This window comes from Alosa alosa, chromosome 15 (genome assembly GCF_017589495.1).
Source record: "Alosa alosa isolate M-15738 ecotype Scorff River chromosome 15, AALO_Geno_1.1, whole genome shotgun sequence".
In the NCBI taxonomy this organism is placed as follows: domain Eukaryota; kingdom Metazoa; phylum Chordata; class Actinopteri; order Clupeiformes; family Clupeidae; genus Alosa; species Alosa alosa.
In genome coordinates this window covers 21,356,292-21,380,744 of record NC_063203.1, presented here as the reverse complement: position 1 = coordinate 21,380,744, position 24,453 = coordinate 21,356,292, and the positions used below count along the sequence as shown (strand labels likewise).

Sequence of the window (24,453 nt, the reverse complement as noted above, 5' to 3'; positions counted from 1 at the left end):
AGTTCACATGTAGAACCAATGACTGTATACATAGTCATTTTGTAGAGCAAGTGGGCAGAAAGAGGAATTCAAACTGTAGGCTAGGATGAACAGTTAACCACCAATGAGGGTCTGCATAAATTGTTATGAAGGTCAGGACTGACCAACTTGTATTGTGTTTACATTGCTGTCAAGATGGTTAGCCGATGTGACTTATAAATGGTACAATGGTTAGCCGATGTGATAAATGGTACAATTTTTATATTGACATTTATATTGTTATTGAAAAAAAAACATAACATGACAAGATGACAATATTGACATACTAAAATTGCAATATGTTATATATATATATATATATATATATACATATACACACACACACACGTGTATTGCCCAGCAGCCCTCACCTGAAGTAGCAGTAGGTGGAGCGCAGCAGGTCAGAGTCGCCGGGCAGCACGAGGCTGTGCAGCGGCAGCCAGACTCGAGGCACGGCCACCGTCACGGACACGCTCCTCGCTCTGGCACCCTCGTCCTCATCAGCTGCATCTTCACCATCATCATCATCTTCATCCCCATGGTCCGGCTCCCAGCCGATGCCACGGGCGGCCTTGACCATGCGGTCGCGGTCAGAGTGGTGTGCAAAACTGAGGGAGAGCTCCAGGCCCCCTACGGAGCAGTGGGAAGCCTGAGAGGGGCTCATGTCTTGGGGCAGAGAGAGACCAAACCAGCCTTGGATCCCTGGATGGAGGAAAAACACAGAGGATCTTCACACATCTAGATAAAAGATGCTGTAATGTACTGGTACATGTGTGTGTGTGTGTGTGTGTGTGTGTGTGTGTGTGTGTGTGTGTGTGTGTGTGTGTGTGTGTGTGTGTGTGTGTGTGTGTGTGTGTGTGTGTGTGTGTGTGTGTGTGTGTGTGTGTGTGTGTGTGTGTGTGTGTGTGTGTGTGTGTGTGTGTGTGTGTGTGTGTGTGTGTGTGTGTGTGTGTGTGTGTGTGTGTGTGTGTGTGTGTGTGTGTGTGTGTGTGTGTGTGTGTGTGTGTGTGTGTGTGTGTGTGTGTGTGTGTGTGTGTGTGTGTGTGTGTGTGTGTGTGTGTGTGTGTGTGTGTGTGTGTGTGTGTGTGTGTGTGTGTGTGTGTGTGTGTGTGTGTGTGTGTGTGTGTGTGTGTGTGTGTGTGTGTGTGTGTGTGTGTGTGTGTGTGTGTGTGTGTGTGTGTGTGTGTGTGTGTGTGTGTGTGTGTGTGTGTGTGTGTGTGTGTGTGTGTGTGTGTGTGTGTGTGTGTGTGTGTGTGTGTGTGTGTGTGTGTGTGATTGTGTGTGTATATATGTGTGTGCGTGCAAGAGTAAGGGTGTGTGTGTGTGTATGTGTGTGTATGAGCGTGCGAGAGTAAGTGTGTGTGTGTGTTTGTGTTTGTATGTAAGTGTGTGTGTGTGTGTGTATGTAAGTGAGTGTGTATGTAAGTGTGTGTGTGTGTGTGTGTGTGTGTGTGTGTGTGTGTGTGTGTGTGTGTGTGTGTGTGTGTGTGTATGTAGGTGCGTGTGTGTGCGTGTGTGTGTGTGTGTGTGTGTGTGTGTGTGTGTGTGCGTGTGGCGGCCTCACCGTGCGGCAGCTTTCAGGCCTGCTGCTCTGTGTATCTGCACCAGCAGGGTGACGAATCGCCCGGCTCCCGCACCACCTCTGGACCCTGCGCTCCTCAGCGGACGGTGCTTATACTGGAGGCTCACGTCCAGGAAGCCTGAGCACAGGAGGAGTCAGGCCAGTGTTTATACTTTAAACATGTACATGCAGGTCCACTAGAGTTCAATTTATTGCAATAGACTTCTGAAGTTGGCTTACAAAAAAGCCCCAAAGGTGCCAGCTTTGCCCATGTAGCGAGAGAGAGAGAGAAAGAGAGAGAGAGAGAGAGAGAGAGAGAGAGAGAAGAGAAATAAAGAAAGAGAGAAAGAAAAAGACAGAGAGAGAGAAAGAGCGACAGAGATAGATAGAGTGAGAGAGAGACAGAGAGAAAGATAAAGAAAAAGAAAGAAAAAGAGAGACAGAGATAGATAGATAGATAGATAGAGAGAGAGGGAAAGAGAGAGAGATAAACAGACCAAGAGGGAGTACCTGAGGGTGCTGGCTGGTGAGTGGTGTTGCCCTCTGTCCTGGGTATGAGTGGCATGGAGATCAGCTGGGCCTCTGTCTGCTGCTGCCTCTGCATGGTGACCAACCCACACAGCTTTGGAAGCAGCAACAGCCCTCTGGCTACATGCTGGTCCCGCACGTTGGGGTAGTAATACCTACACACAGGAGAGGAGCAGAGAACCAATGGGAGAGATTTACGCCCATCAATGAGTTTATACAGCAAGCATTGGAATTGGAATGATATCTTTCAGATGATTAAATTGTATTGTTCTGCTTCTGCTTCTCACTAGCTCTGCTTGATATTTAAGTTACATGTGAACTGATGGCGCCCCCTAGTGGATTATCATACAGAACACATCGGACCACAACAACAGACAAAACCAAAAAAGAAAAAAGAAAGAGAAAGAAAGAAAGAAAGAAAGAAAGAAAGAAAGAAAGAGAGAAAGAAAGAAAGAAAGAAAGAAAGAAAGAAAGAAAGAAAGAAAGAGAGAGAGAGACAAACACATACTGCTCACCTGCACCACACATCGAACTGGATGCCCCCACCGCTGCGGAGGCCCTGGCTGGAGAGGGAGCTGAGGAGGAGCTTCTGGACGGGCACCCCAGGCGGCGCCAGCAGCACGTGGGTCTCGCTGTGGCCGAACACGGGGTCTGGCACACACAGGGTGGTGGCCGTGCGGAACGGCCTCAGAGTCACACCTGGGGGAGGACAGCAGGCGGAAGGGGGGGGGGTGAGGCACCATGACAACAAGGTTAAGTCATCAGAATGTGGCTTTGGATAATTAAACCCATTATACTCAACTCAAACATAATTTCTGTGTGGTTGTAATAGGAGATACAATAGAACTTCAGTGGGGAATTTGTCATTCATGTATGACAAATTCATGTATTCATGTTTGTATATATATATATATATATATATATATATATATATATATATATATATATATATATATATATAAAGCTGATAGGACCCTCTATTTTGTGAAAAACAATAATTTCCCACAACAGAATTTCTCTCCTAAGATGTACAGCATAACACATACAGTATAGTATTTTCCAAACAAATAAATGTCACATGAAACAGTGCTTACTGCTCTCCACAATGTCTGGGTCAGCTTGTTGCTTGGCCTCATTCTCTTGGGTGGGGAAGGAGTACTGGATGTAGCAGTCTGCCTCCCCCCATACAGTGGACTGCAGAGGGGCAAGACCCCGCACCTTTTCTACCCGCACCACAAACACGTGCTCCACGAGAGCCTCCGCCACACCCACACTGACCTGTACGGACAGCACACACACAGAGGTCAGACTACATTCATGAGACCTATGAATCATTGTTGGGTTACTATTTGATTATCACAATTATTCAACTGATTGCGATTCAGGAATTGATTGCAATTCCTTAGCCTTTACATCTGGTGCTGACAGCCATAAACGTATCAAAAAATCATGTCAATCTTAAGGACTGGCGTATGCATTAGATTTACTGCTCTGATCTGACCAATAGCCTATATTTAAATCACCAAACATGTAAATAAACATATTGATTCATTTCGGGCGTTTTTCCACAAGACAAAGAAAACGAGTTTAATATTGTTTTTATGTAATATTTCGTTATATAATTTATTTAATATAATATTTAACGGTATTTGCACATAACCTTAGGCTAGTATAGCAGTGTGTATATTACAGAAGAAGAAGTGAAGAAGAACAACAACAACAACACCCAGAAGATGTTTTGTGACCTTTGTGTCTCTTTGAGGTATCTGGTCCAGTAAATGGCTGGGTCTTGGAACTTGGGTGACTGGGTACATTTCTTCCTCCCTCATCCGCTGCAGTGACACAATCTGCTGTGCCATGCCCATGGCCAGAAGGACCCTGAGGCTGCCCCGTACACTGCCTGAAAAAACATCTACGATGGGCATGTGGCTGTCCACTGCCACCACAGGATACTGGGCCTGAAGGAGAAGGTGAGTGATTTTGCTGTCCCTGCAAATCAAAAGAGTAAACAGGTCAATATTGCATTGTACTAATAACTCTTTCTTATCTTTGTAACAATATATCATTATTACCTGTTAATATGTTTTGGACTGTTGATATTAAACATTTATTACCTTTTATTATGTTTCATTAACTAACTGTGTGAGTATTATAATGTAATCATGTAATAACAATCTTCAACCAGTATAAATGTAATAACAATCTTCAACCAGCAATAGCCCACATTTTCAAACAATGCACCCTTACATAAGTCTATGAAACAAAAAAACAAACATCATAAAACAACAGCACCAAAAACGTAAAATACTGTCCTGTACATGTACATATTTTATGGTAACTGATATCTTAATGCGTTACTATATCTAGCGGGTTGGGCTGTGTTGACGGGTCTGAGAGAGGTGTTCCCGTGCTGGGCCCTGACCTGAAGGACATGTAGAACTGGTGCAGGGGGAGTTTGACCAGGCCCAGCAGCCGGTCCTCACTCTGACCGCCCGCCTTCAGCCACACCTCAATCACCATCATGTTGTTCTTCATCCGCTCCAGCAGACGATGGGTTAACGCCACAGGCGCTACCTGTACCACACACACACACACACACACACACACACACACACACACAAACAAGAATTAATGCACATACAAAAATAAACTAGCAGATCAAAAAAGCACAGAAACAATTCATGAATTACAAATTAATGTAGGAACACACACACGTGCTCGTGCACGCAGAAAATAACAGACAATTTGCACACTAATACACAAGCAGGGACACATCCAAACGCATTCATTCATCTGTGATGAAAAACATCTTAAATAATTTTCATTGGCCGCGTCCACCGGAGTATTTTGCATTACATCATATATTCCCATGTTTATGGAATATTATTTTGGAGCCCCACTTGGCCACATGCTGTACTGCTTGAGCAGAACTTTCCTGGCAGGAGAGATAGCGCTCCGGGGGGAATATGAATCATAATCCTCCATCATATGCTGCCAAATGGCAGTGGAGCAGAGGAGACCAATTGCCAGCAGCGAATACAGCAATGACACAAATTGCACGATAATCCACTGACGTGCCACTCATAATAAGTGGTAATTAGGTAAACAGCACTGCTCACCTGTATGAAGCTGAAGGCGGGGTTGGTTTGACCCCAGCTGACTACCGATCTGGCGGTCTCGTCCGACCCGAACAGCTTACAGTTGAGGTAAACATTGGGCGGCTGAAAGGAAGGACCACAGCTCAAGTCCTTCCCATCAGGCACCATGAGTAAGGCGTGCAGCAGCACCTCGTTCTCCTCCTCCTCCACCTCCGCAGGCCCCCGTGAGGAAGCCCTCATGCCCGGCCGAGGTGGGCTGCTCCTGGGGTGGGCTGGCTGGATGCCCTGGGCGAAGGTGACGATTGGCGCGGGGCTAGCGTCCCTGCGAGATGTCCTGCCGCCCTGCTGCTGCTGCGACGGTGCTGGAGGGTCGCGCTCAGCGCCCAGGGCAGTGGACTGAGGTCTGGAGAATGGGTCTGGGTCTGGGTCCGGGCGATGAGGACTGAGGGGTTTGTGTGGGCTGAGAGTGGGTTTGGAGCCTGCTGAGGGCTTCTTCTTGGTGGTGAAATCCTGACTGTCCACAGCCAGCTGAATGGACACCTGAATGGACAGGGCACAAAGGGGCTGTGACTCGCACTTGGGGAAATGCAGTGTTCCTACTACATTATAAGTCACTGCTAGATTATGAGCGCCGCCGCAAAGTGTTCACATGATCAATAAAATCATGGACGAAGTAATGACATTAACTTGCACACTTGTGAAAGCACAACAGCCATTTTGAAATTGTTTTTTGTTTTGTTTTGTTTTGTTTTGCATCCATGAGTAATAAACACCTGTTGTATTTGTGTGTGTGTGTGTGTGTAAGTGTGTGTGCACACTGTTAACAAACACCAATGTTCTTATTTACATCCCTTTCCAGTACCAGGATTAAGCCTAGTCCTAGACCAAAAGCTTTGTTTCTCCACTGAAGTGCCCTTTTAGTCCAGGACTAGGCTTAATCCATGTACTGGAAATCAGGCCTTAAAGTCTAAGACAAGTCATGCAGAATAAATGCAAGTGCATGAAAGCATGCCAGTGAGCAGACACTCCGCTTTAATTTCAGGACTATTTGGCACCACCTGAGAAACCCTGGGACACTAATGCCACTTCACCGCTCTTTAAAACTAACGGGCTAAGTGTTAGGGTCTAAGAGAGTGTGTAAAAATGAAGAGGGTTCATAAATAACCTACTGAGGCCATTTTGAAGACACACAGAACCAATAATGGGAGAGTAATCTGTCTGAGTAGCCTGGTACCTTTAGAGGGCCAACTCCCTGTTTGGCAGCAGATCCCTCGACACTTTGAACAGGCAATGAAATAATATGGCCAAGGTCTTCACTCTCTAATACAGGCCGCAATGGAAAGGCTGCTGTACCTAGGAGAACAGGCTGGAAAAAAAAAGACATGAGAATTACTCAATAAATAGGTCTCTTTCAATATTTCCAGTTCTATAGTTTGTTCAAAATGCCCTTATAAAGGGGTTATGTTGGGTTATGCTGGGGTTATGTTGGGTTATGAAGGGGTTATGAAGGTGTCATGCTGGATTATAAATGGGACGTGCTGGGTTATGCTGGGTAATGAAGGGGTTATGTTGGGTTATAAAGGGGTTATGTTGGATTATGAAGTTATGAAGGGTTATGAAGTCGTGCTGGGTTCACCAACCACACCTTCATCTGAGAGCTCTTCCTGGAGTATATTTTGAGGGTGAGGTCTGTCTGCCACCACTGCTCTAAGGCAGCTCCACTGAAGTGAACAGGAAACACAGTGCGCTGCAGAAACTTCACAACTGTGACAAACAAACAAACAAACAAACAAACAAAAATACTTTTATCAACCAAGTATTTTAATCAATTATGACCCTTCAACACCACATGTTTCACCAGAGGACTTAAAAACAGATACAGAGCAGCAACCAACTACAAACAGAAAAGAAAAACAGCAACTGTAGGTAACCACCCACTTAAGTCAGAGAAGGAAGGTGCCGCAAACTTCGAGTAAATGAAAACAAATGTTTAATAGGCGATAACGTTTCGGCCTACAAGGCCTTCATCAGATCCAGAACCAACCCACTTAAAACAGTTTCAGAGCAGCCACTACCCGGTAAGGTGGAAATTAATTCATAAAAGGCAGATGAATCGTATAGAATGCGAACACACTCACCTCCTCCAGTGACTTTGCTGGAGACGACTCGAGTGACCTCTGCTGGTGGAGTCTGACTAGATGGAGACTCGGGGAACACGTACTCCACAGAGTAGGAGCTGAACCAGGAGGGCACACAGACAATAAAACAACAGTCACAACTGAACGCAGATGTCACCTTTTTATGGAGATCGGCCTGCTGTGTGCAATCTACGCTATTAGAAATCAGAAACGCACACAAGGATAGCTACGGGTTTCATTTTCCGAGTTGACAGGGTTCTACTTTTCAGCTGTGTCTTCATGGCTTCATGGCTTTTAGCAGGGACTTCTGTACTGTTATGATTGTGTTGCTGCATTGTACATCTGAACTGTTGTATAATTTACGAATGGTGAATACTAATTAGGCTATAATGTTTCTTACTTTATTAGTATTTATCCTATTTATTGATTTTTACGCTATAGTGTATGGATGCTGCACACTTCATCTCGTTGCACTTGGGCAATGACAGTAGCGATATTCTACTCTATTAAATGACTGAAATCAAAGGGCAGTACCATCTCTTGCTGGAGACTGGTCTGGGTGGCCTCCCTTTGCCCGTCATCTTCTGTGGTGTTGTGACGGAGCTATCTGCCGGAACCGCCAGGGAGTGGACGGTTACCCGTGCTAGTCGCATCCCTCCCAGCATGGTGATCTGATCCAGGCTGAGCCCGGCCAGCACGTTCCTGCCCTCTGGAACCCGTTGGTCCTCTGGGACTCTGTGTGGAGTTCACATAGAAAACATCACATCAAATGTATGAATTTTTATTGAACTTTTTTTCATGTTTTTCTATGCACCATAATTACTCATTAATGCCCTCTTCGTTCTATGCTATGTTTTAACGTTTTTACAGAAATGTTTTCACAACTGACCTGCCCTGTTTGGTGCGTTCTCTCTTGCCTCGGAGGGACTTCCCACCATCCTCCAGTTCACCATCATGGTCACTTGAGTCAGAAATCTAGAAAAGACCAGCCAAAGCAAAGTATACAGTTTACCGTGCAAAGGGCCTGGCATGGCATACTATGCTCAAAGTCAGAGTATGTTTGGAGACCGTATAAACGTGCTTGACGCTACATCAGTCCCATTTACTGACAGGACATGTTGTATTCTGCCCAGAGCTTAATTAACTGACTGGAGCTTTGGCTTACTGACCAGTACGTTGGTTTACTGACCGGAGCTTTGTAAAACAGGTTCTCCAGGAGGCTCTCGTCATACTGCGGGTCGTTGAGCTCGCTGTCCAGACACAGGCTACTGTAAGCAGACAGTGATGGAGGAGGGGAGCCCTCTCCATCCCAAGCATCCAGCAGCGAGCCATTTATACTGTAGAGAAAAACCAGGGATAGATCAGGACGCAGGAAGTTGCTCCATAATCTCAAAACGTAACTAATAACGGGAATATGCATTAATCATGGGAATACGCATAAACACAGAGTTCATTCATTCCGTATATGAAAACAAATTAATTTCAGTATTCCTTTAACTGTTTACATAATGCAGTTCCATCTCGATCATCTCACCTGCCCAGCAGCAGCTCCACAGCTCTGTTCTCATTGTCTGCGGTGCATTCTGGGATGTCTGGGGCAGTGGGACTGTGTGGGCGTTGTGGCAGGCTGATGCCAGAGCTCAGGAGTTCATGAAATAACTTCCCAGAAGAAGGCAGAAGCGGCCTGAGAAGGAGAAACGCAAGAGATACTTATACACAAGCTTTACACCTAAACCAACTGCACTGTACTCACTGAACTGTACTAATCGAGAAAGGTAATCGACTGAAAATCTAAACCCAAAACATATTTCCAATTTCCTGTGTAGCACTATGATTTTTGTTTAGCATTAAGTATCCTGAAAAAATAAAATAAAAACATCAAAAGTCATCATGATCAATACAGCCTTGGAAGATGCCTGACTAGAACTATATTGCAGACTATAAAGCTGTGATTCTACTCACGGTAAAGAGGTAGATCTGATGTTGTCTTTTGGCAGGGTTAATGCTGTGTCCTTCAGCACTGGCTCACAGTCCAGCTCAGTCCTCAGTGATGACATCACCATGGCTTCCCGCAGTTTGCTGCCACGCTCAAGCAAAGCTGGACAAGGAGAGATCATTTTAAGGTGAAGCAGCACAACACAGTTTGCCTACACCAGTGAGTGACATAACCATTATTGCAGCTACAACAATACTCTAACATGTTCAATTTCATGATGGTTCACATACTACATTGCATTGTATGTCTTTATTGTATTATGAACTGCACTGTATGAAATCACCTACTGTAAATCATTTGTAAGTGAGGGATCACATTCTACTGTGCCACTGCTGTGACCAAGTGCTCATCTAACCCAGCAAGTGTTCTGTTAGTGTATATCACATACCGGTACATTTAAAGATGCACTGAATGTATCCATGTAAATAACATATATTATGTCCATGTAATTGGCACAACATATATGAAACACATGCACTTTATGATTTACATGCAGCATTACTATTACGTTACTATTAGATTACAATTACGTTACTTTTACATTATTATTACGTTTCACTCTTGCAGCCTAACCTGTGAGGAGGTCGTTTGGTTGTTGGTTCTGAGCAGAGGCGAGGGGCCTATCTGGAGCTCCTGTAGGTCTCCCTTCCTCTGGTCCGAACTGACCATGACCCAACAGACCTCTCGAATTTTCCGGAAAGTATAGGTGATCTACTCCCCTGTAATGATCCACAGCCAAAAAAGGAGTCACGATAACAATAATCATCAATAATGTAATAAATAACATAACATTACTGGTAGTTCTGCTTACTAAAACAACAATAATCTTCAGGAGACACTAGCTGGTTTATAGTAATGCAATTTCCACCATTCATATCAAAATTAAGATTTCTTCACATATGCATTTGACCTACTATATGTCAAACTATAACTGAAAAGTAGTACACATAAACTTCTCTGTCATGTTCTCTGCTAGATGCTATCGTCCCTCTGGATTGCTTACCGTGGTGTATTAGTGCCGCTGGTCAGTGACTCCTTGCCGGAGAGAGAGCGAGGCCTGGATGGCACCAGCAGGACATTCTGATCAGGCAGGGTCTTCGGTGCAGCATCCAGGCTCATGTCAGGGGTGGGGAATGAGCTGCTGCTGTCATAGGACTCCGCTAGAGGCTCCAACGCAAGCGCCACCTGATGGAGGATTCATCACATCACATTGCATAACTACATGTAGCCGTTAAATAAGAGAATATTTGATGAATATTTGATTTGCATACTAGATGTTGAAACGTAATGTGTAAATCAGTTCTAAATGGAACTGAATGCACGGAATGCTTTGAGTGACCCCATCCTAAGTGCATAGCACGCACCAACACTGATGACCGCCAATGTGTAAGGCGCAGATTTCTTCTTTTGGATATTTGATTGAGTACACTATTTTTAAAACATTAACATGTAAGAATAAAACCATTTTCAATGGGCTGTACACGGGAATTGACTGAGACCTACACACGGTAACATATCAGTACACTAAGATTTCTGAGATAAAATAGTCTAATCCCTCATCCTCACACACCTGTAGTTCTCCCATTTTTTCCGATGTAGGCGAAACCACTGTGAAGAATCCACCAATGGAGTTGGACAGGGAGAGACGTGACAGTCCAGTGATCTGAGCTCGGGCCACAGGCAAGTGGTCAGGTTTGGTCACAACATCCAGAACAAGGGTGCCCATATCTGCATCGAGACAGAGTAGAATTAGTTCAACAGGTTCCCAGCATTTTACATATGAATTCACATCACTGCAATAAGATAATAACGTCCAGAGCACGAATATGCTTGCACATAAGTGGAGTGCAGTGATGTACAAGCACAGAAAGAGAGTGCCCTTTCAGGTTTACCTGTCAAATAGGATGCGAACTGCTTTGGTCCACAGCGAACAGGAAAGCGGGCAGTGGACTGAATACCCTTCTGTGCCACAAGAGACCCATCCCTTGGACGGAACAGGGTTCCGGAGGACGACTCTCCCCACCATCTTATCCTGATCTGAGGGTTCTGTGGAGGCTTGGTAATCGTCCACAGGACCCTGCTCACGGTCACTCGGAGAAAGCACCGCAACTGTCCCTCCACAAGCGGTGGGAGACTTGTCGAGGGAGACACATCACTGGGAACTGTCAGGAGAGGTGTCGTTCGTTAATGGCAAAGGCAGTGGGCGTACAAAAAATGCATTCGTCCATTTATTCTGAAGCTAAGTTTACAGTGAGGATTTGTCTTCTGCATTAACAAAGACCATAGTTTAGATGGCTAGCTTCTAACTCCTAAGCCAGATTCAACACTGTTGGTATACGTTACGTTAGATTTTGACAAACTTACCAACCCTCAAAGAAGTCTAGTAAGCTTTTTTTGAGGTCTCGTTACGATACAAACTGTTTAATGAGATTAAACTATCCTTGAAATGCTTCTCACTCCAGATTATTTCTATCTATAGCATGTTCGTTTGTTAGCTTGCTATCACTTAGCTTAGCAACTTAGTTACTTTACCTAACGGCAACAGCTAAACAATCTCAACTGTTCAATAGCTAACCTCTACGGATGTTGGATGTCGAGGGTGACGAATGTTAACTTGCCTTTCTTTCTGTTGACTCCAGTCTTTGTAGATTTAGATTTTTTATTCTTCATTCCTTGCAAATATACCTAACTTGTGTAACAATACCATAATCCTTTAGCTTTTGCTTATCGCTGAGTGATGTGACAGTTCATACAAACACAGCGCGCAACTGAGCAACAACTTTTTTTTTTCTGGTTTCGTCCTCCAATGAAAAGACGAGCTTTTCACTCAAGGAATTATGGGAAAGGCTCTTTCAAAACAGTCGCGCCAGCTGATTGTTGTGTGATTGTAGGCTAATGCAGATTCGTGATTTAGTCAATAAATGTTTCTGTTTAGCCCACTATAATCGAATATAAATGAAAATTATAAAGATAACTGTCTGAATATATAGCGTCGGCGTCATGGGCGGGCCTAATGGAAGTTGTTTCTTTCAACACAGAAGCCCTATAGGCCAGGGGTTCCTAAACTTTTCCACGACAAGGCCCCCCAAATACCACTAGGTTCTGGCCAAGGACACCCTTGAGGAACCCATCGACAATACTAGGCTACGGCAAATGTAAAAAATACATTAAGCTAATCCTAATGTATTTATTTGTTGCTTTTTTTGCCCCCACTTTGAAAACCACTGCCCTAGTCTGAAATGTCCCACAACAGAACCTAGGCTTATTGGCAAATGTTTAGCCAGTTCAGTGTTCAAAAAATAAATAGCAGTGTGTTAAAAAAAAGTGAATAAAAAGCCTCCACAGAACCCTCAGATCAGGATAAGATGGTGGGGAGAGTCGTCCTCCGGAACCCTGTTCCGTCCAAGTTCTGTTAAAGTTTTTATTTCCACATTTCAAAGTAAGTCTGCATCATTTTTTTACAGGAAGCAAAGGAAAGGAATTTAGTTTGTCTCTTCAAACTCAAACAGTTGACAAACTACATTCCCCCCCTAATAATTTAACCTCACTTTAAATCACTGAACTAATAGGCTATTTATTTGCAAAAAACATTGTTTTTTTTTATAAGTGCTGCATTAGTCAACTAACTTCTGGCACCTATAAACAGGCCCAAAATGAACAAACTACATTTCACAGTTCCTGTTTTGCTTCAGAAACTGCATTTTTAATGTCACGCCACAAGTTTTCAAAGGGGTTGAGGTCAGGGGACAGGAACTGGAATGTAGTTCATTCTGAGGGGGGTGGTCGCCCAGGGCGTCATACAAGGTAAGCAACATGTCATTACACACTTCCATTTCCAAAGCAATGAAGGCTGCAACAACTTAATATCGCACATATTATTGTTAATATTATTATATCAATATAGCTCAAACAAGCAAGACTTGTAAAAGGGCATTATGAGAATGTAAAGATTCAATGCGCTTAAAGTGAACCATAAGTCAAACAGCGTTTCTTCAGAAATTAATGTTTAAAAACACACAGTAATGGTCTTGTAAATTATAGGCCTTTTATTTTACTTAAGGTGTTTGAGTTATCATTTTAAAGTTTTAACAATGTAAGATTCATCACAATCACTGATGTTCCGGATTCAAATCTTAACAACTATGCAATGTTGTGTAGCTATGTGAACATGTTTTACAGATTGTGAATGATTTTTTACAGGGGTTGATTTTGTCATATTCAAGTTTCTTGGTGTTTTATGCCTCCAACGTTGTCTTCAAGGCAGCGCTGATGGATGGCGCTAGGGTTAGGCATGGGTTAAGGTTAGGGTGGCAGCGCTGCCTGGAAGACGACGTTGGGGGCTTAAAACACCATCGAGCCATATTTAAGGACAGCAAAAGTGACCCTAGTTGCCGAAACACCCAATTCTGTGAATTGTTTTTTTAGCTGTTTAACAAAGCCATCTGTTAAATAAAAATAGTTTTTAGGGACATCTGTGATCCAAGAGTGGTGATTCCATAATATGCATCCCTACTGTAATGTCACACTTATTAGGAACAAGTCACCAAAACACATCACAAACTTGAAAAAAAGCTATTTGGCTTTTAACCATGCATGTAAATTAACCTCATATCTAAATATGCCAAAAGACAAATACAACCTCTCAAAGTCCTTGACACGTATGGGCCCTATTTTCGTGACGCAAAACCTGGTGGAAAGCAGATTATTATCCCAACGCAAAGTTTATTCCTATCTTGCACGTCTATTTTTTATTGAGCAACGCGCCAAGGGGTGTGGCAATTAACGACCTAAGGAGGGTCTAGCGCATGATCTAAAAATCGCTATCATACATATCCTAAAATGCATTACTGTACCTATTGTTAAGTTTTGCTGTGGTACCATTCTCTCCATATTTGTGAGCTCAGAGCTGTGTGCATATTTTGCATAGCAAAAGTTACTATCACCAGATCAGTTCTGGTCATTTTGATGGAGGATGAATGAACTCCTACTGCTCATTAAACTGCATGTTCTCAGTTGTTATACTAAAATAACAAATTTAATCATAGACACCCATAAAGATTCCCACTCAGTAGTGCTCAGTGATTCTAGTTACAGATTTGAATGATTTTCCAGTGCATGATATTTTTTTATGTTATTGTTTTTTTTTGTGGATTCAATCTCAGAGCTTAATACATTCATCTGTTCATCTTCAGACTCATCAGGATCTAAAGACTCATCAGGGTTGTCAGACTCTTCAGGGTCATCTCCATTATTGTCATTGCTTGGGCTGCTTCCCGCATAGCCATTGGTTGGGAGGTTTTTTATGGTTTCCTACAGCCAGGAGTCCGCCCACAATAGCCCCTATAGTACCACCTTGGGGCAGCCGTGGCCTACTGGTTAGCACTTCGGACCCGTAAACGGAGGATTGCCGGTTCGAACCCCGACCAGTAGGCACGGCTGAAGTGCCCTTGAGCAAGGCACCTAAACCCTCACTGCTCCCCGAGCGCCGCTGTTAGGGATCAAAGTCAAAGTCTGCTTTATTGTCAATTTCTTCACATGTCAAGACATACAAAGAGATTGAAATTGCGTTTCCTACTATCCCACGGTGGAGACAAGACATATTTTACCAATTAGGTCCACAGACAAACATAACATTCAAGTAAACAATATAAAAAGTAAAAATAAGAAGGCACATACAATGAAGAAATAAGAGCAGCAAAATTTGGTAGAAATTGTGCAATTGTGCATACAGTAGACAGTCAATATAATAGTGCAAAAGTCAGGCCAATAAATGGCTGAGGTAGTTTTGTTTGACCTAAGTATGCAAGTGGCATAGTGGTGCAAGTTATGTAAGAGCAGCAGAGGTGTGTTCAGAAGTGTTCAGGACAACAGGACAACAACAACAAGTTGCAAGTGTGCAAGTGTACAAGTGGAGTAGTGCAGTGTTTCTCAAACTTTTTCAGACCAAGGACCACTTAACCAGCTTGCTAATTGTCTTTGCACCTTACTTATTGTGTCAGAGGATTCATATGATTTAAGTTGGCATATCTTACATAGGCAGTGTTGCAGAATTGATTGGATTTACATACAAGTTGGTTCAATATTGCAAACAACTCATCTATATTATTTTTTACCTCGTTACCTTTTTTACCTACGTCTGCTCACGGACCACTTGGGATAGCTTGCGGACCACACTTTGAGAAACACTGGAGTAGTGCAAGTGGAGTAGTGCAAGGCAGCCATTTTGGGTCTAAAAGTCCAGGATGTTATGTAGCTGAGGGTGGAGGGGGGAGAGGGGGGAGAGAGTTCAGGATCCTAACAGCCTGGTGTATGAAGCTGTTGGTGAGTCTGGTGGTGCTGGGGGCGCAGGCTTCTGTACCTCTTCCCAGAGGGCAGTAGATCAAACAAATTGTGGCGGGGTGACTTGCATCACTCACAATTTTGGTGCATGCCTTGAGGGTGAGGTGGGAGGTGTAAATGTCCTTCAGGGAGGGGAGAGAAGCACCAATAATCCTTCCAGCTGTGTTCACTATGTGCTGCAGGGCTTTCCTGTTGTATTCAGTGCAGCTTCCGCCCCACACAGCGATACAGGGATTAGCTGGGATTAGTGTTTGCTTCACCTCACTGTGTGTACACTGTGTGCTGTGTGTGTTTCACTAATTCACGGATTGGGATAAATGCAGAGACCAAATTTCCCTCACGGGATCAAAAGAGTATACTTATACCTGCAGTTCCCACGACAGGTGCACCTGCTGCAGACAACCCAACTGCTCCTGTGCCAGGCAGGAACCCAAACACGCATTAACACACATAAAAGAAAAACAAACAAAATGTAAGGAAATTGCTTTCTTAACATCACGGTTAGATATGAATACGTTTTACTCAGTGGGCCCCATCATGATCTAAAGCGCAGCGCAAAGCATATAATCATCATGACGCAAAGCTTATTCCTATCGTACACTCAAGTTTTTCGCCATGCCCATCTCTTTTATTGAGCAATGCGCTAAGGGGTGTGGCAATGAACGGCCTAAGGAGGGGTCTAGCGCATTATCTAAAAATCGCTATCATACACTACCTAAAACGCATTACGCCACTGACCAAGAGAAACCTAGTCAGAAATCCATGGCGAGTTGTTTATATGTTTTAAGAGCGCTTTTTCAACAGTGATATGGGCGGGTGCATAGCTACACCCTGCTTCTCTCATCCACAGAAACGCACACCAGCGCACATCCATGCAACACATTACAAATTACACAAGATTACAATGGAAAACAAAATTATATATTATGAAATACATCTCACAATGATTAGTTATTCACCACAATTTGCAAATTGGCAATGACGGTTAAAAGTGATTAGGCGAGAGGCGAGCGGCACATATGGAGCACAGCTGAAGAGCATTGTCACGAGATATAATCAGCAACTCCTCTGCAGGATAAATGTCCTTAGGTTTTTTATTACACTATCACAGAGTTCAATTTCTAACACCACAAGTTTTCAAATGCACTCTTTCAGAGGCATCATTTGACACTAATTTGAGTAACTTCAACACCCGTAATAGTAACTTCTGCAACACTGAAATAATAAAATGAAAACTCTGATTCAGTGTCCTTTCAGCACCTGATAAGGTAAAATGTACCACTTTAAAGATAAATATTATCTCCAAAATATAAAGAAATACAGATTTTGAGAGTACAACTACTCTTATGCAGAAATTATGCAACACTGTTAGGTTTGTACGCTCACCAAAATAACATTTAACACCTATGACTACAAAACAAAATGAATTCATTTAGAAATTATTTTACACCAATAGATTTAGACAACAACTCAAGGTTCAACATATTTTATTTCAAACCTGCAAGACAGTGTCAAAAAAGCATTGTAATGTTTGGATAAAATCCACAATCTAGTTTGAAACAATACAGCTGACATTCATAAAAAGCAATATACTAAAGGCATTACATTTGTTCCTCATTATTTAAAAAAAAAAATCCATTCATGAATTGTAACAATCATGTCTAAACATCAGGAAATTCTGGCAAAATATAAAAACATGTATACGTACTGGACTGGCGTATTTATGTGATTGTCTACAGTGCTCTGGGGTAGTGTATCCACATCTCAGCACCTTCCGTGGCCAACAGGCAACATGTGAATACATTGTGCCAATCATGTGATGTGTTGTGAATACACGGTACCAATCATGTGTTGTGATCTCGCCGCTGGAGCGAGGTCGGTGTTGTGAAGCCTTGCACACGCGCAGTTATAGATGCCCGATAAGGGCCCAAAATGCGTTGCATATGGCCGCAGATCATAAAGTGGTGTTCGGAAATCAAGAGTCCAACATGGGTGTCTTGGTGAGGTTCTTGGATTCTTTGATGATTTCTGGCTTCAGAAAAATTCCCCACTTCCATAAATTGAGAGGAAATATCTTCTCCAAACAGTAGCTGGAAGTCCTGCATACCACCAATTTGTGATTAAAGTCAAAATATGCTAGACCAGTGGCACATCCGGGAACTTTAAAGGGACACCAGGCAACGTTTTCGTGTTATTTAATCATCTTCGTAAGTCAGTATATGGTTAAGTGACTCATTACAGGGTGAATGAAGGCTCTCTCGCCCGCCCCTACTGCCTGAAGGAAGAATATCCCACTTGCAAGTTCAGTGTGTCTACCCGCCGACCTTCAGTCTCACAAAGTCTCAGACATCGCGAGAAGCAGGATCAGTTTACATCCTGCATCCCCAGCACAGAGGCAGGCTAACGAAACGCTAGCGATTGTTGCAAACGTGTGTAAAATGGCAGAGCCGGAGAAAAAGCAGCGAAAACCCTTGACGGAAGATGCAAAAAAAAGGACAAGAGCTTCAGACCGAGCGAGGGCTCGCACGCGTGCAGACGGTAGGGGGAGCTTCGTAGAGAAAAAGCATCAGGCTTGCCTGGTATCCTTTTAAATTTGCTGCACCACGTCCCCGCCCCCTTTTCGGGGAAAGCAGACCGCTTGGATTGGATTGGAAACCTGTGGAACTGCATCCCCGAAATAGAGGCATGGTGCAGAGAAGTAACAATACGCCAGTTGTGAGAATGAAAAAAAAAAGCAGTCATTTTTATAGGTTTCTCACCTGCAGACTGGAGCACAGCCACTAAGCTCCCGGCTGCGACTCCACCTCCATTTAAGAAAGCGGCCGCTGACATCATGCTGGTGGCGACAGAGCCTGCCGAGATGCCAGCCGCCGTGAAACCAATGGCTGTCAGAGCTACAGGTGTCTCGGCAATAGTAACAGCTCCAACTACAAACCACAGACAAAACTCACATTTAAATCAGACATTAGGCCTACTGTATTTAAGTGTTCATCAAGCCAATCCAACTTGTGGGAGGTGCTTCAGGAAGCGTGGGGTGACATTTCTTCAGATTACCTCAACAAATTGACAGCTTGAATGCCAAAGGTCTGCAAGGCTGTAATTGCTGCAAATTCTTTGACGAAAGCAAAACAAAATGATTATTTCAAATAAAAATCATTATTTCTAAATAATGTTCTATTCATTTTGCAACTCATTTGATGAATAAAAGTGTGCTTTCATGGAAAACATGAAATTGTCTGGGTGAACCCAAACTTTTGAACGATAGTGTATATGTAAAAGAGGAAGTTTAATAGGGCAGGCCAGGCAGACGAGGGGGAAGATTGGGGGGTTTAGTTCATGTGCACGTTCAGGGTGAATATGGCTATGGAAAGAAGCTGTCCCTGAGTCTGTTTGTCCGCGCCGTAATGCATCTGAAGCTTCTTCTAGAGGGCAACAGGTCAAACAGGTGGAAACCGGGGTGAGAATGATCCTTTGCAATATTTTTAGCTCTGTTGCATGGAAGGGAGTGGGTAGCCAACGATCCTTTGTGCGGAGTTAATTATCTCTGGAGATTCTTCTTTTCTGCATTGGTGCAGCTGGAATACCACACTGTGATGCAGTAGGTGAGCAGACTTTTCACAGCCTCATCCTCATCAGCGGGACTGAGGTGGAGCGTGTCACCAGCTTCAAGTTTCTGGGTGTCCACATCTCTGAGGACCTCCCTTAGACCCGGCGGTCATATAGGTTTAGTCAGATTTTTTTTTTTTTCCTTTTTCGCATGGCAAATTTTCCGTCAAGGATTCACGGAACACTGAAAGACCGGGGTACACGAAACTTGGTGGGCATGTAGCCCCACATGGATAGCATGGACCCATCGTTTTTCATTTTGATCTGTAGCCCCCCCGCTGGACTGGACCCCGGAAAGGAGGGTAGGGCAGACACAGTTTTCTGTGAATATCCCGAGAACCGTAGGGTTTAGGAGGACCACCTTTTTTTTGTATGTTGATCTTAAGGGGCCATGTCAACCCATTCCATAACCACTCATTTAATGTATAGCGCCACCTAGTTAAAAATGAAAAAGCAAAAAATTAGGTGTTTTAATCACGATATCTCTGGCTGACATGGTCAAAACTGCACGAAATTGAAAGTGTAGGATCATTATGACACCCTCCGAATGCATGCCAATTTTCGTGGACTTTCGTTCATGGGGGGCCATACAATAAATTAATTTATGTGTACATTTAGTGACCGTACACCAACAGAGTTTTCTGTGAATATATTGAGAACCGTAGGGCCTAGGATGACCATTTTTTTGCGTATGTTTGCCCCCAGGGGTCATGTTAACCCATTCCATATGCACACATGTGCATAAACAGATACACACGCACACACATACACAGTAATCATACTTATGACACATCCTCACACAGTAGACATATGTACGCATGCATGCACACACAAACAGGCACATACACAGGCACACACACAAGCACAAGCACACACACACCCACACACACATAACATGTACACGCACACATGCACACAATTCAAGAATTTCTCAGAATTATGAACAGGCATGATGGGGGTGGGGTTGTATAAAATGTATTTTACATGGGAAATCTATGAACTAATCATGTTTTGGTACTTGTTGTCTAGCAGATACCATGAGAATTGAGTGTGCATAATGCAAATCAGTGAGACTAGAATCATATATGCCTTTCAGCGTGACTTATTTTTGTGGAAAAAATGTGCTGGACTGGGCGGCGGTCATATTTTGTACCGCTCTGCGGTACACAGTCCCGGCGGCATGGGGGGGCTTTGGGGGCCCAGGCCCGTCCTGGAAGTTATCTGTGCCCGCCCTGGACGAGCTTGGCTGCTCCAACCAACCCCAATCCCATAGATTGATTTTGAACACTTATTAAATGTAGGCCTATATTATACGTTTGTCAATCTAGCAAGTAGCAAATAAAACTTGTAAAATCTGTATTAGCCTATTCCGTAGCTAATCAATCAGGAACATTAGGTAAGCCCATCACCTAAATGGAGAGGAGGTTACGTGGCGCAGTCTAATTCACTTCTGCACTAACCCCTGTCATCCGATGACAAATAGCTTATCGGCTCGCAGTTAGACTATATCTCATATCGTAGTTAGTTAGTAGAAGTAGGCCTAGTAGTTTCTGGGTTTGTTTGATAGCGTTAACCTTTACTATTTCTTTCTTCTGACCTAGTCGGAGAACAGGGCCGAAGTTATCCGTAACTTGAGGGCTAAATCCCTAACACTCTATCTGAAAGTGGTTAGCAAATGAACGAGGATTTTGGTTTTATCTGCGGATTTATTTTTGCATTATTTTGAATATGACTAGCCCCAGTCTCAACAGCACGTCTACTTTTTCCACACGCATCCAAGTGCTCCACCAGCCATCATGATCACATTCTACCGAGGCACCATTGAGAGCATCCTCTCCAGCTGTATCGCTGTGTGGGGCGGAAGCTGCACTGAATACAACAGGAAAGCCCTGCAGCGCATAGTGAACACAGCTGGAAGGATTATTGGTGCTTCACTCCCCTCCCTGAAAGACATTTACACCACCCACCTCACCCGCAAGGCGACCACAATTGTGAGTGATGCAAGTCACCCCACTCACAATTTGTTTGATCTACTGCCCTCTGGGAAGAGGTACAGAAGCCTGCGCTCCCGCACCACCAGACTCACCAACAGCTTCATATACCAGGCTGTTAGGATGATGAACTCTCTCCCCCCTCTCCCCCCTCCACCCTCAGCTACATAACATCCTGGACTTTGGACCCACAATGGCTGCCTTGCATTACTCCACTTTGCACACTTTGCAACTTGTTGTTGTTGTCCTGTTGTCCTGAAAACACAACACTTCTGCTGCTCTTACATAACTTGCACCACTATGCCACTTGCTTACTTAGGTCAAACAGAACTACCTCAGCCATTTATTGGCCTGACTTTGCACTATTATATTGACTGTCTATGCACAATTGCACAATTTCAACCCAATTTTGCTGCTCTTATTTCTTCATTGTATGTGCCTTCTTATTTACTTTTTATTGTTTACTTGAATGTTATGTTTGTCTGTGGACTTAATTAGTAAAATATGTCTTGTCTTCACCGTGGGATAGTGAGAAACGTAATTTCGATCTCTTTGTATGTCTTGGCATGTGAAGAAATTGACAATAAAGCAGACTTTGACTTTGACTTTGATAAAGGCAGTAAGTTGAAACATTTGCTCCCAAGGCTATTGTTTTAAAGAAAGATGATTAGAATTGATCATCTTAGAATGATTTTTTTTTTATATGCGGACCTACTCTCTCTTCCAGTAGCAGTAGGAGCAAAAACTGTAATATATCAATACATTGGTGGTGTACGCCACTTGCCTATACTGTCTTAATGTCCACTGACTCAATGAACATTGATTGTAACTGGTTGACATGTTAGATTGATTGTTTGAATGTCTGCACCTGCTATCTAACACACACATATCGCCTGACTCACCACATGACTCACTGACTCACTTCACCACACCTCATCACTCTTTGTTAACTTCCTGAAGAAGGCTAGATGCCAAAATGCGTCTAAGTACAAAATACGTCTAAGTGTTTTAGCATGTACATTTGCCCATTAAAATAAAGGCATGATAACCACCTCTTGGTGTTGTGAAAATTAACAGGCGTTAATTTACCAGGCGTTTTTGAAGACAAATTGTGTGAGAAATCCAGTGTTCATTCCTTCCCAGTTTCTTTCAAGCTCCAACAGCACTCTCTACCCACTGCTATTTGACTTGCTCTTATCTTTGACTTACTTGTTTTATTTATTTATTTCAGGGACCATGTACAAAATACATTAATCACATAAAGGGAGGAGATGCTTAGTTCCAGATTTAGCTAAAAGCTGATTTCTGTCTGCAGTCCCTGGGCACCCTGGGTTGTAAGAAAAATTAATAGATGAATGATAGGTGCTCTTTGACTTGTACCCCTTGAACTCCCAGACCTGTAAGACCAATTAAGAGATTCATTATAGCTGCTATTTGACTTGCTCTTATCTTTCAGGATGCTCTTGGTTACCACCACCCAATCAATAGGCTGATCAGCAATGTATACAGTAGTACCTCTTGTCTGGTTACTGGTAAGCTGAAACATTTGCTTCCAAGTTTTTTTGTTTTAAAATGTTTCTTTAATGACCACTAGATGGAAGCATTTACCCCTGTGTGTTATGATGTAGTTCTATAAAGGCAGAGAAAGAAAACCACTTGAAGTGACATAATTCTGTTAGCATTTTGTTACGGAAAATCTGATAAACATTTCCCTTGTGTGTGTGTGTGTTAAATTAATAGTTTTTAATGGAGAAAAGCCACTTAAAATGGACATAAAACGTATTCATTAAAGACTATTATAGGAAGTATTTGGATGGTTTGCAGCAGCAAGCAGAACCATGAAAATAATGACATCTGAGACTATTTTAAACTTGTGACCCTTGCATGACTCATTTTTGTCCTGTAACACATGCACTTTACTACATTGTATGGCCTGCTGCCTAGTTGGCTGCGACTTGCAAGTTGTTTGCATGTAAAGTTGGTCTCCCCAACCAGTTTCCCATATGTGAAATTCTATGCTGGGTTGGTAATGCGACTATTCCCTTGCCCAAAACTGACCTCAACTGCGGCTCAGTCATCAATTCTCCACAACCTCTGTCTTCGGTGTGGACTCTCTGAACCTTTGTGTCTCCATGGAAACATAACAGTAGACCCACACTGCTGTGCATGAATGGGGCTTACAGGTCTTTACTGACTGGTCAGAGGATGGCCATAAAAAAGGCTAATTAAAGGGTTAGCTTTGGATTAACTAGTATGTGTGTCTACTGTATATTGTCTGTGGAAGAGAAACGCTATTTCAGAGCACAAGATTCAATTCCTTGCAAGACATGGTCAGCTATTTAACAAATGCTATGTCATATTTTTCTCTCTCAAGGCATCATGAAGTAGCTATTACATTTAAAAGGTCTAGGTGGAATTGATGGTGGGAGTATTAAAAAATGAATTCAATAAAAATGTGAGAGATGTTCACATTTTTTCACACAATTTAGTTTGAAAGTGTCCCAAGATGATGTTACAGCTGCTGAAGTCCAATTGCAATAAACCATCGAGGGGAAAGAATGTGGAAAACATGAAGGAATGTATAATATGTGACAGATTTTAAATATATCATATAATTCAATTTAACAGACTGCTGATGAAATCTATTGGTGGAACTCCTGGAAACACATTAGAGGGCCAATGATCTCATGGGACTGACTTCATCAAAACCAAGCAGCTTTTATGAGCAATACTTTCTGTCACTGAGACTCGTGAGCACAAAGTAATTACTTGCAGGGGTACTCACTCACACAAACAGGACTTCTTAATGCAAGTCTTGTTAATGGATGTCACATGTCCCTGTGGTAAATAGTGACTTTAATTACCACGCTGTTTTAAGTGATCAATATAATTATTTTCAACCAGGTACATTGTGACAGCAGAATAACTTTATTTTTGCACTTATAAACCTTACTTTGACACTTTATTTTTACATTAATCACCACAGAAAAAAAAGTTTGGAAATATGTGCACATTCTTTGAAGAGGAGATGGATGAGGTAGAGGGTCTGCCTGAATCACTTCCAACATACCGAAGCCTCAAACTGTTCCATGAATTAACCAACTAGTAGGGCAAGGCATGCAAAACCTTTGTTGTTTTGCTGTTGTTTTGCAAACAAACTTATCTTGAATCAAGTCAA

General features: G+C 43.0%; 1 protein-coding gene across 1 annotated transcript in view; it reads right to left on the bottom strand.

Moving 5' to 3' along the window:
• Nucleotides 1-12,116, bottom strand: part of c2cd3 (C2 domain containing 3 centriole elongation regulator) — a 24,337-nt gene extending 12,221 nt beyond the window's left edge. Inside the window, exons 1-21 of the mRNA XM_048264021.1 lie at nucleotides 11,958-12,116; nucleotides 11,232-11,501; nucleotides 10,910-11,067; nucleotides 10,343-10,524; nucleotides 9,913-10,058; nucleotides 9,306-9,441; nucleotides 8,878-9,027; nucleotides 8,533-8,680; nucleotides 8,233-8,318; nucleotides 7,878-8,078; nucleotides 7,344-7,441; nucleotides 6,851-6,969; nucleotides 6,440-6,571; nucleotides 5,227-5,745; nucleotides 4,530-4,681; nucleotides 3,853-4,096; nucleotides 3,202-3,385; nucleotides 2,623-2,806; nucleotides 2,090-2,262; nucleotides 1,583-1,718; nucleotides 390-746 (exon numbers count right to left, since the gene is read on the bottom strand). Of these exons, the coding sequence (XP_048119978.1) occupies nucleotides 390-746; nucleotides 1,583-1,718; nucleotides 2,090-2,262; nucleotides 2,623-2,806; nucleotides 3,202-3,385; nucleotides 3,853-4,096; nucleotides 4,530-4,681; nucleotides 5,227-5,745; nucleotides 6,440-6,571; nucleotides 6,851-6,969; nucleotides 7,344-7,441; nucleotides 7,878-8,078; nucleotides 8,233-8,318; nucleotides 8,533-8,680; nucleotides 8,878-9,027; nucleotides 9,306-9,441; nucleotides 9,913-10,058; nucleotides 10,343-10,524; nucleotides 10,910-11,067; nucleotides 11,232-11,501; nucleotides 11,958-12,009 (3,827 nt within the window). The 5' untranslated portion in view covers nucleotides 12,010-12,116. The remainder of the gene's footprint in view (nucleotides 1-389; nucleotides 747-1,582; nucleotides 1,719-2,089; nucleotides 2,263-2,622; nucleotides 2,807-3,201; nucleotides 3,386-3,852; nucleotides 4,097-4,529; nucleotides 4,682-5,226; nucleotides 5,746-6,439; nucleotides 6,572-6,850; nucleotides 6,970-7,343; nucleotides 7,442-7,877; nucleotides 8,079-8,232; nucleotides 8,319-8,532; nucleotides 8,681-8,877; nucleotides 9,028-9,305; nucleotides 9,442-9,912; nucleotides 10,059-10,342; nucleotides 10,525-10,909; nucleotides 11,068-11,231; nucleotides 11,502-11,957) is intronic.
• Nucleotides 12,117-24,453: the final 12,337 nt, after the last annotated feature.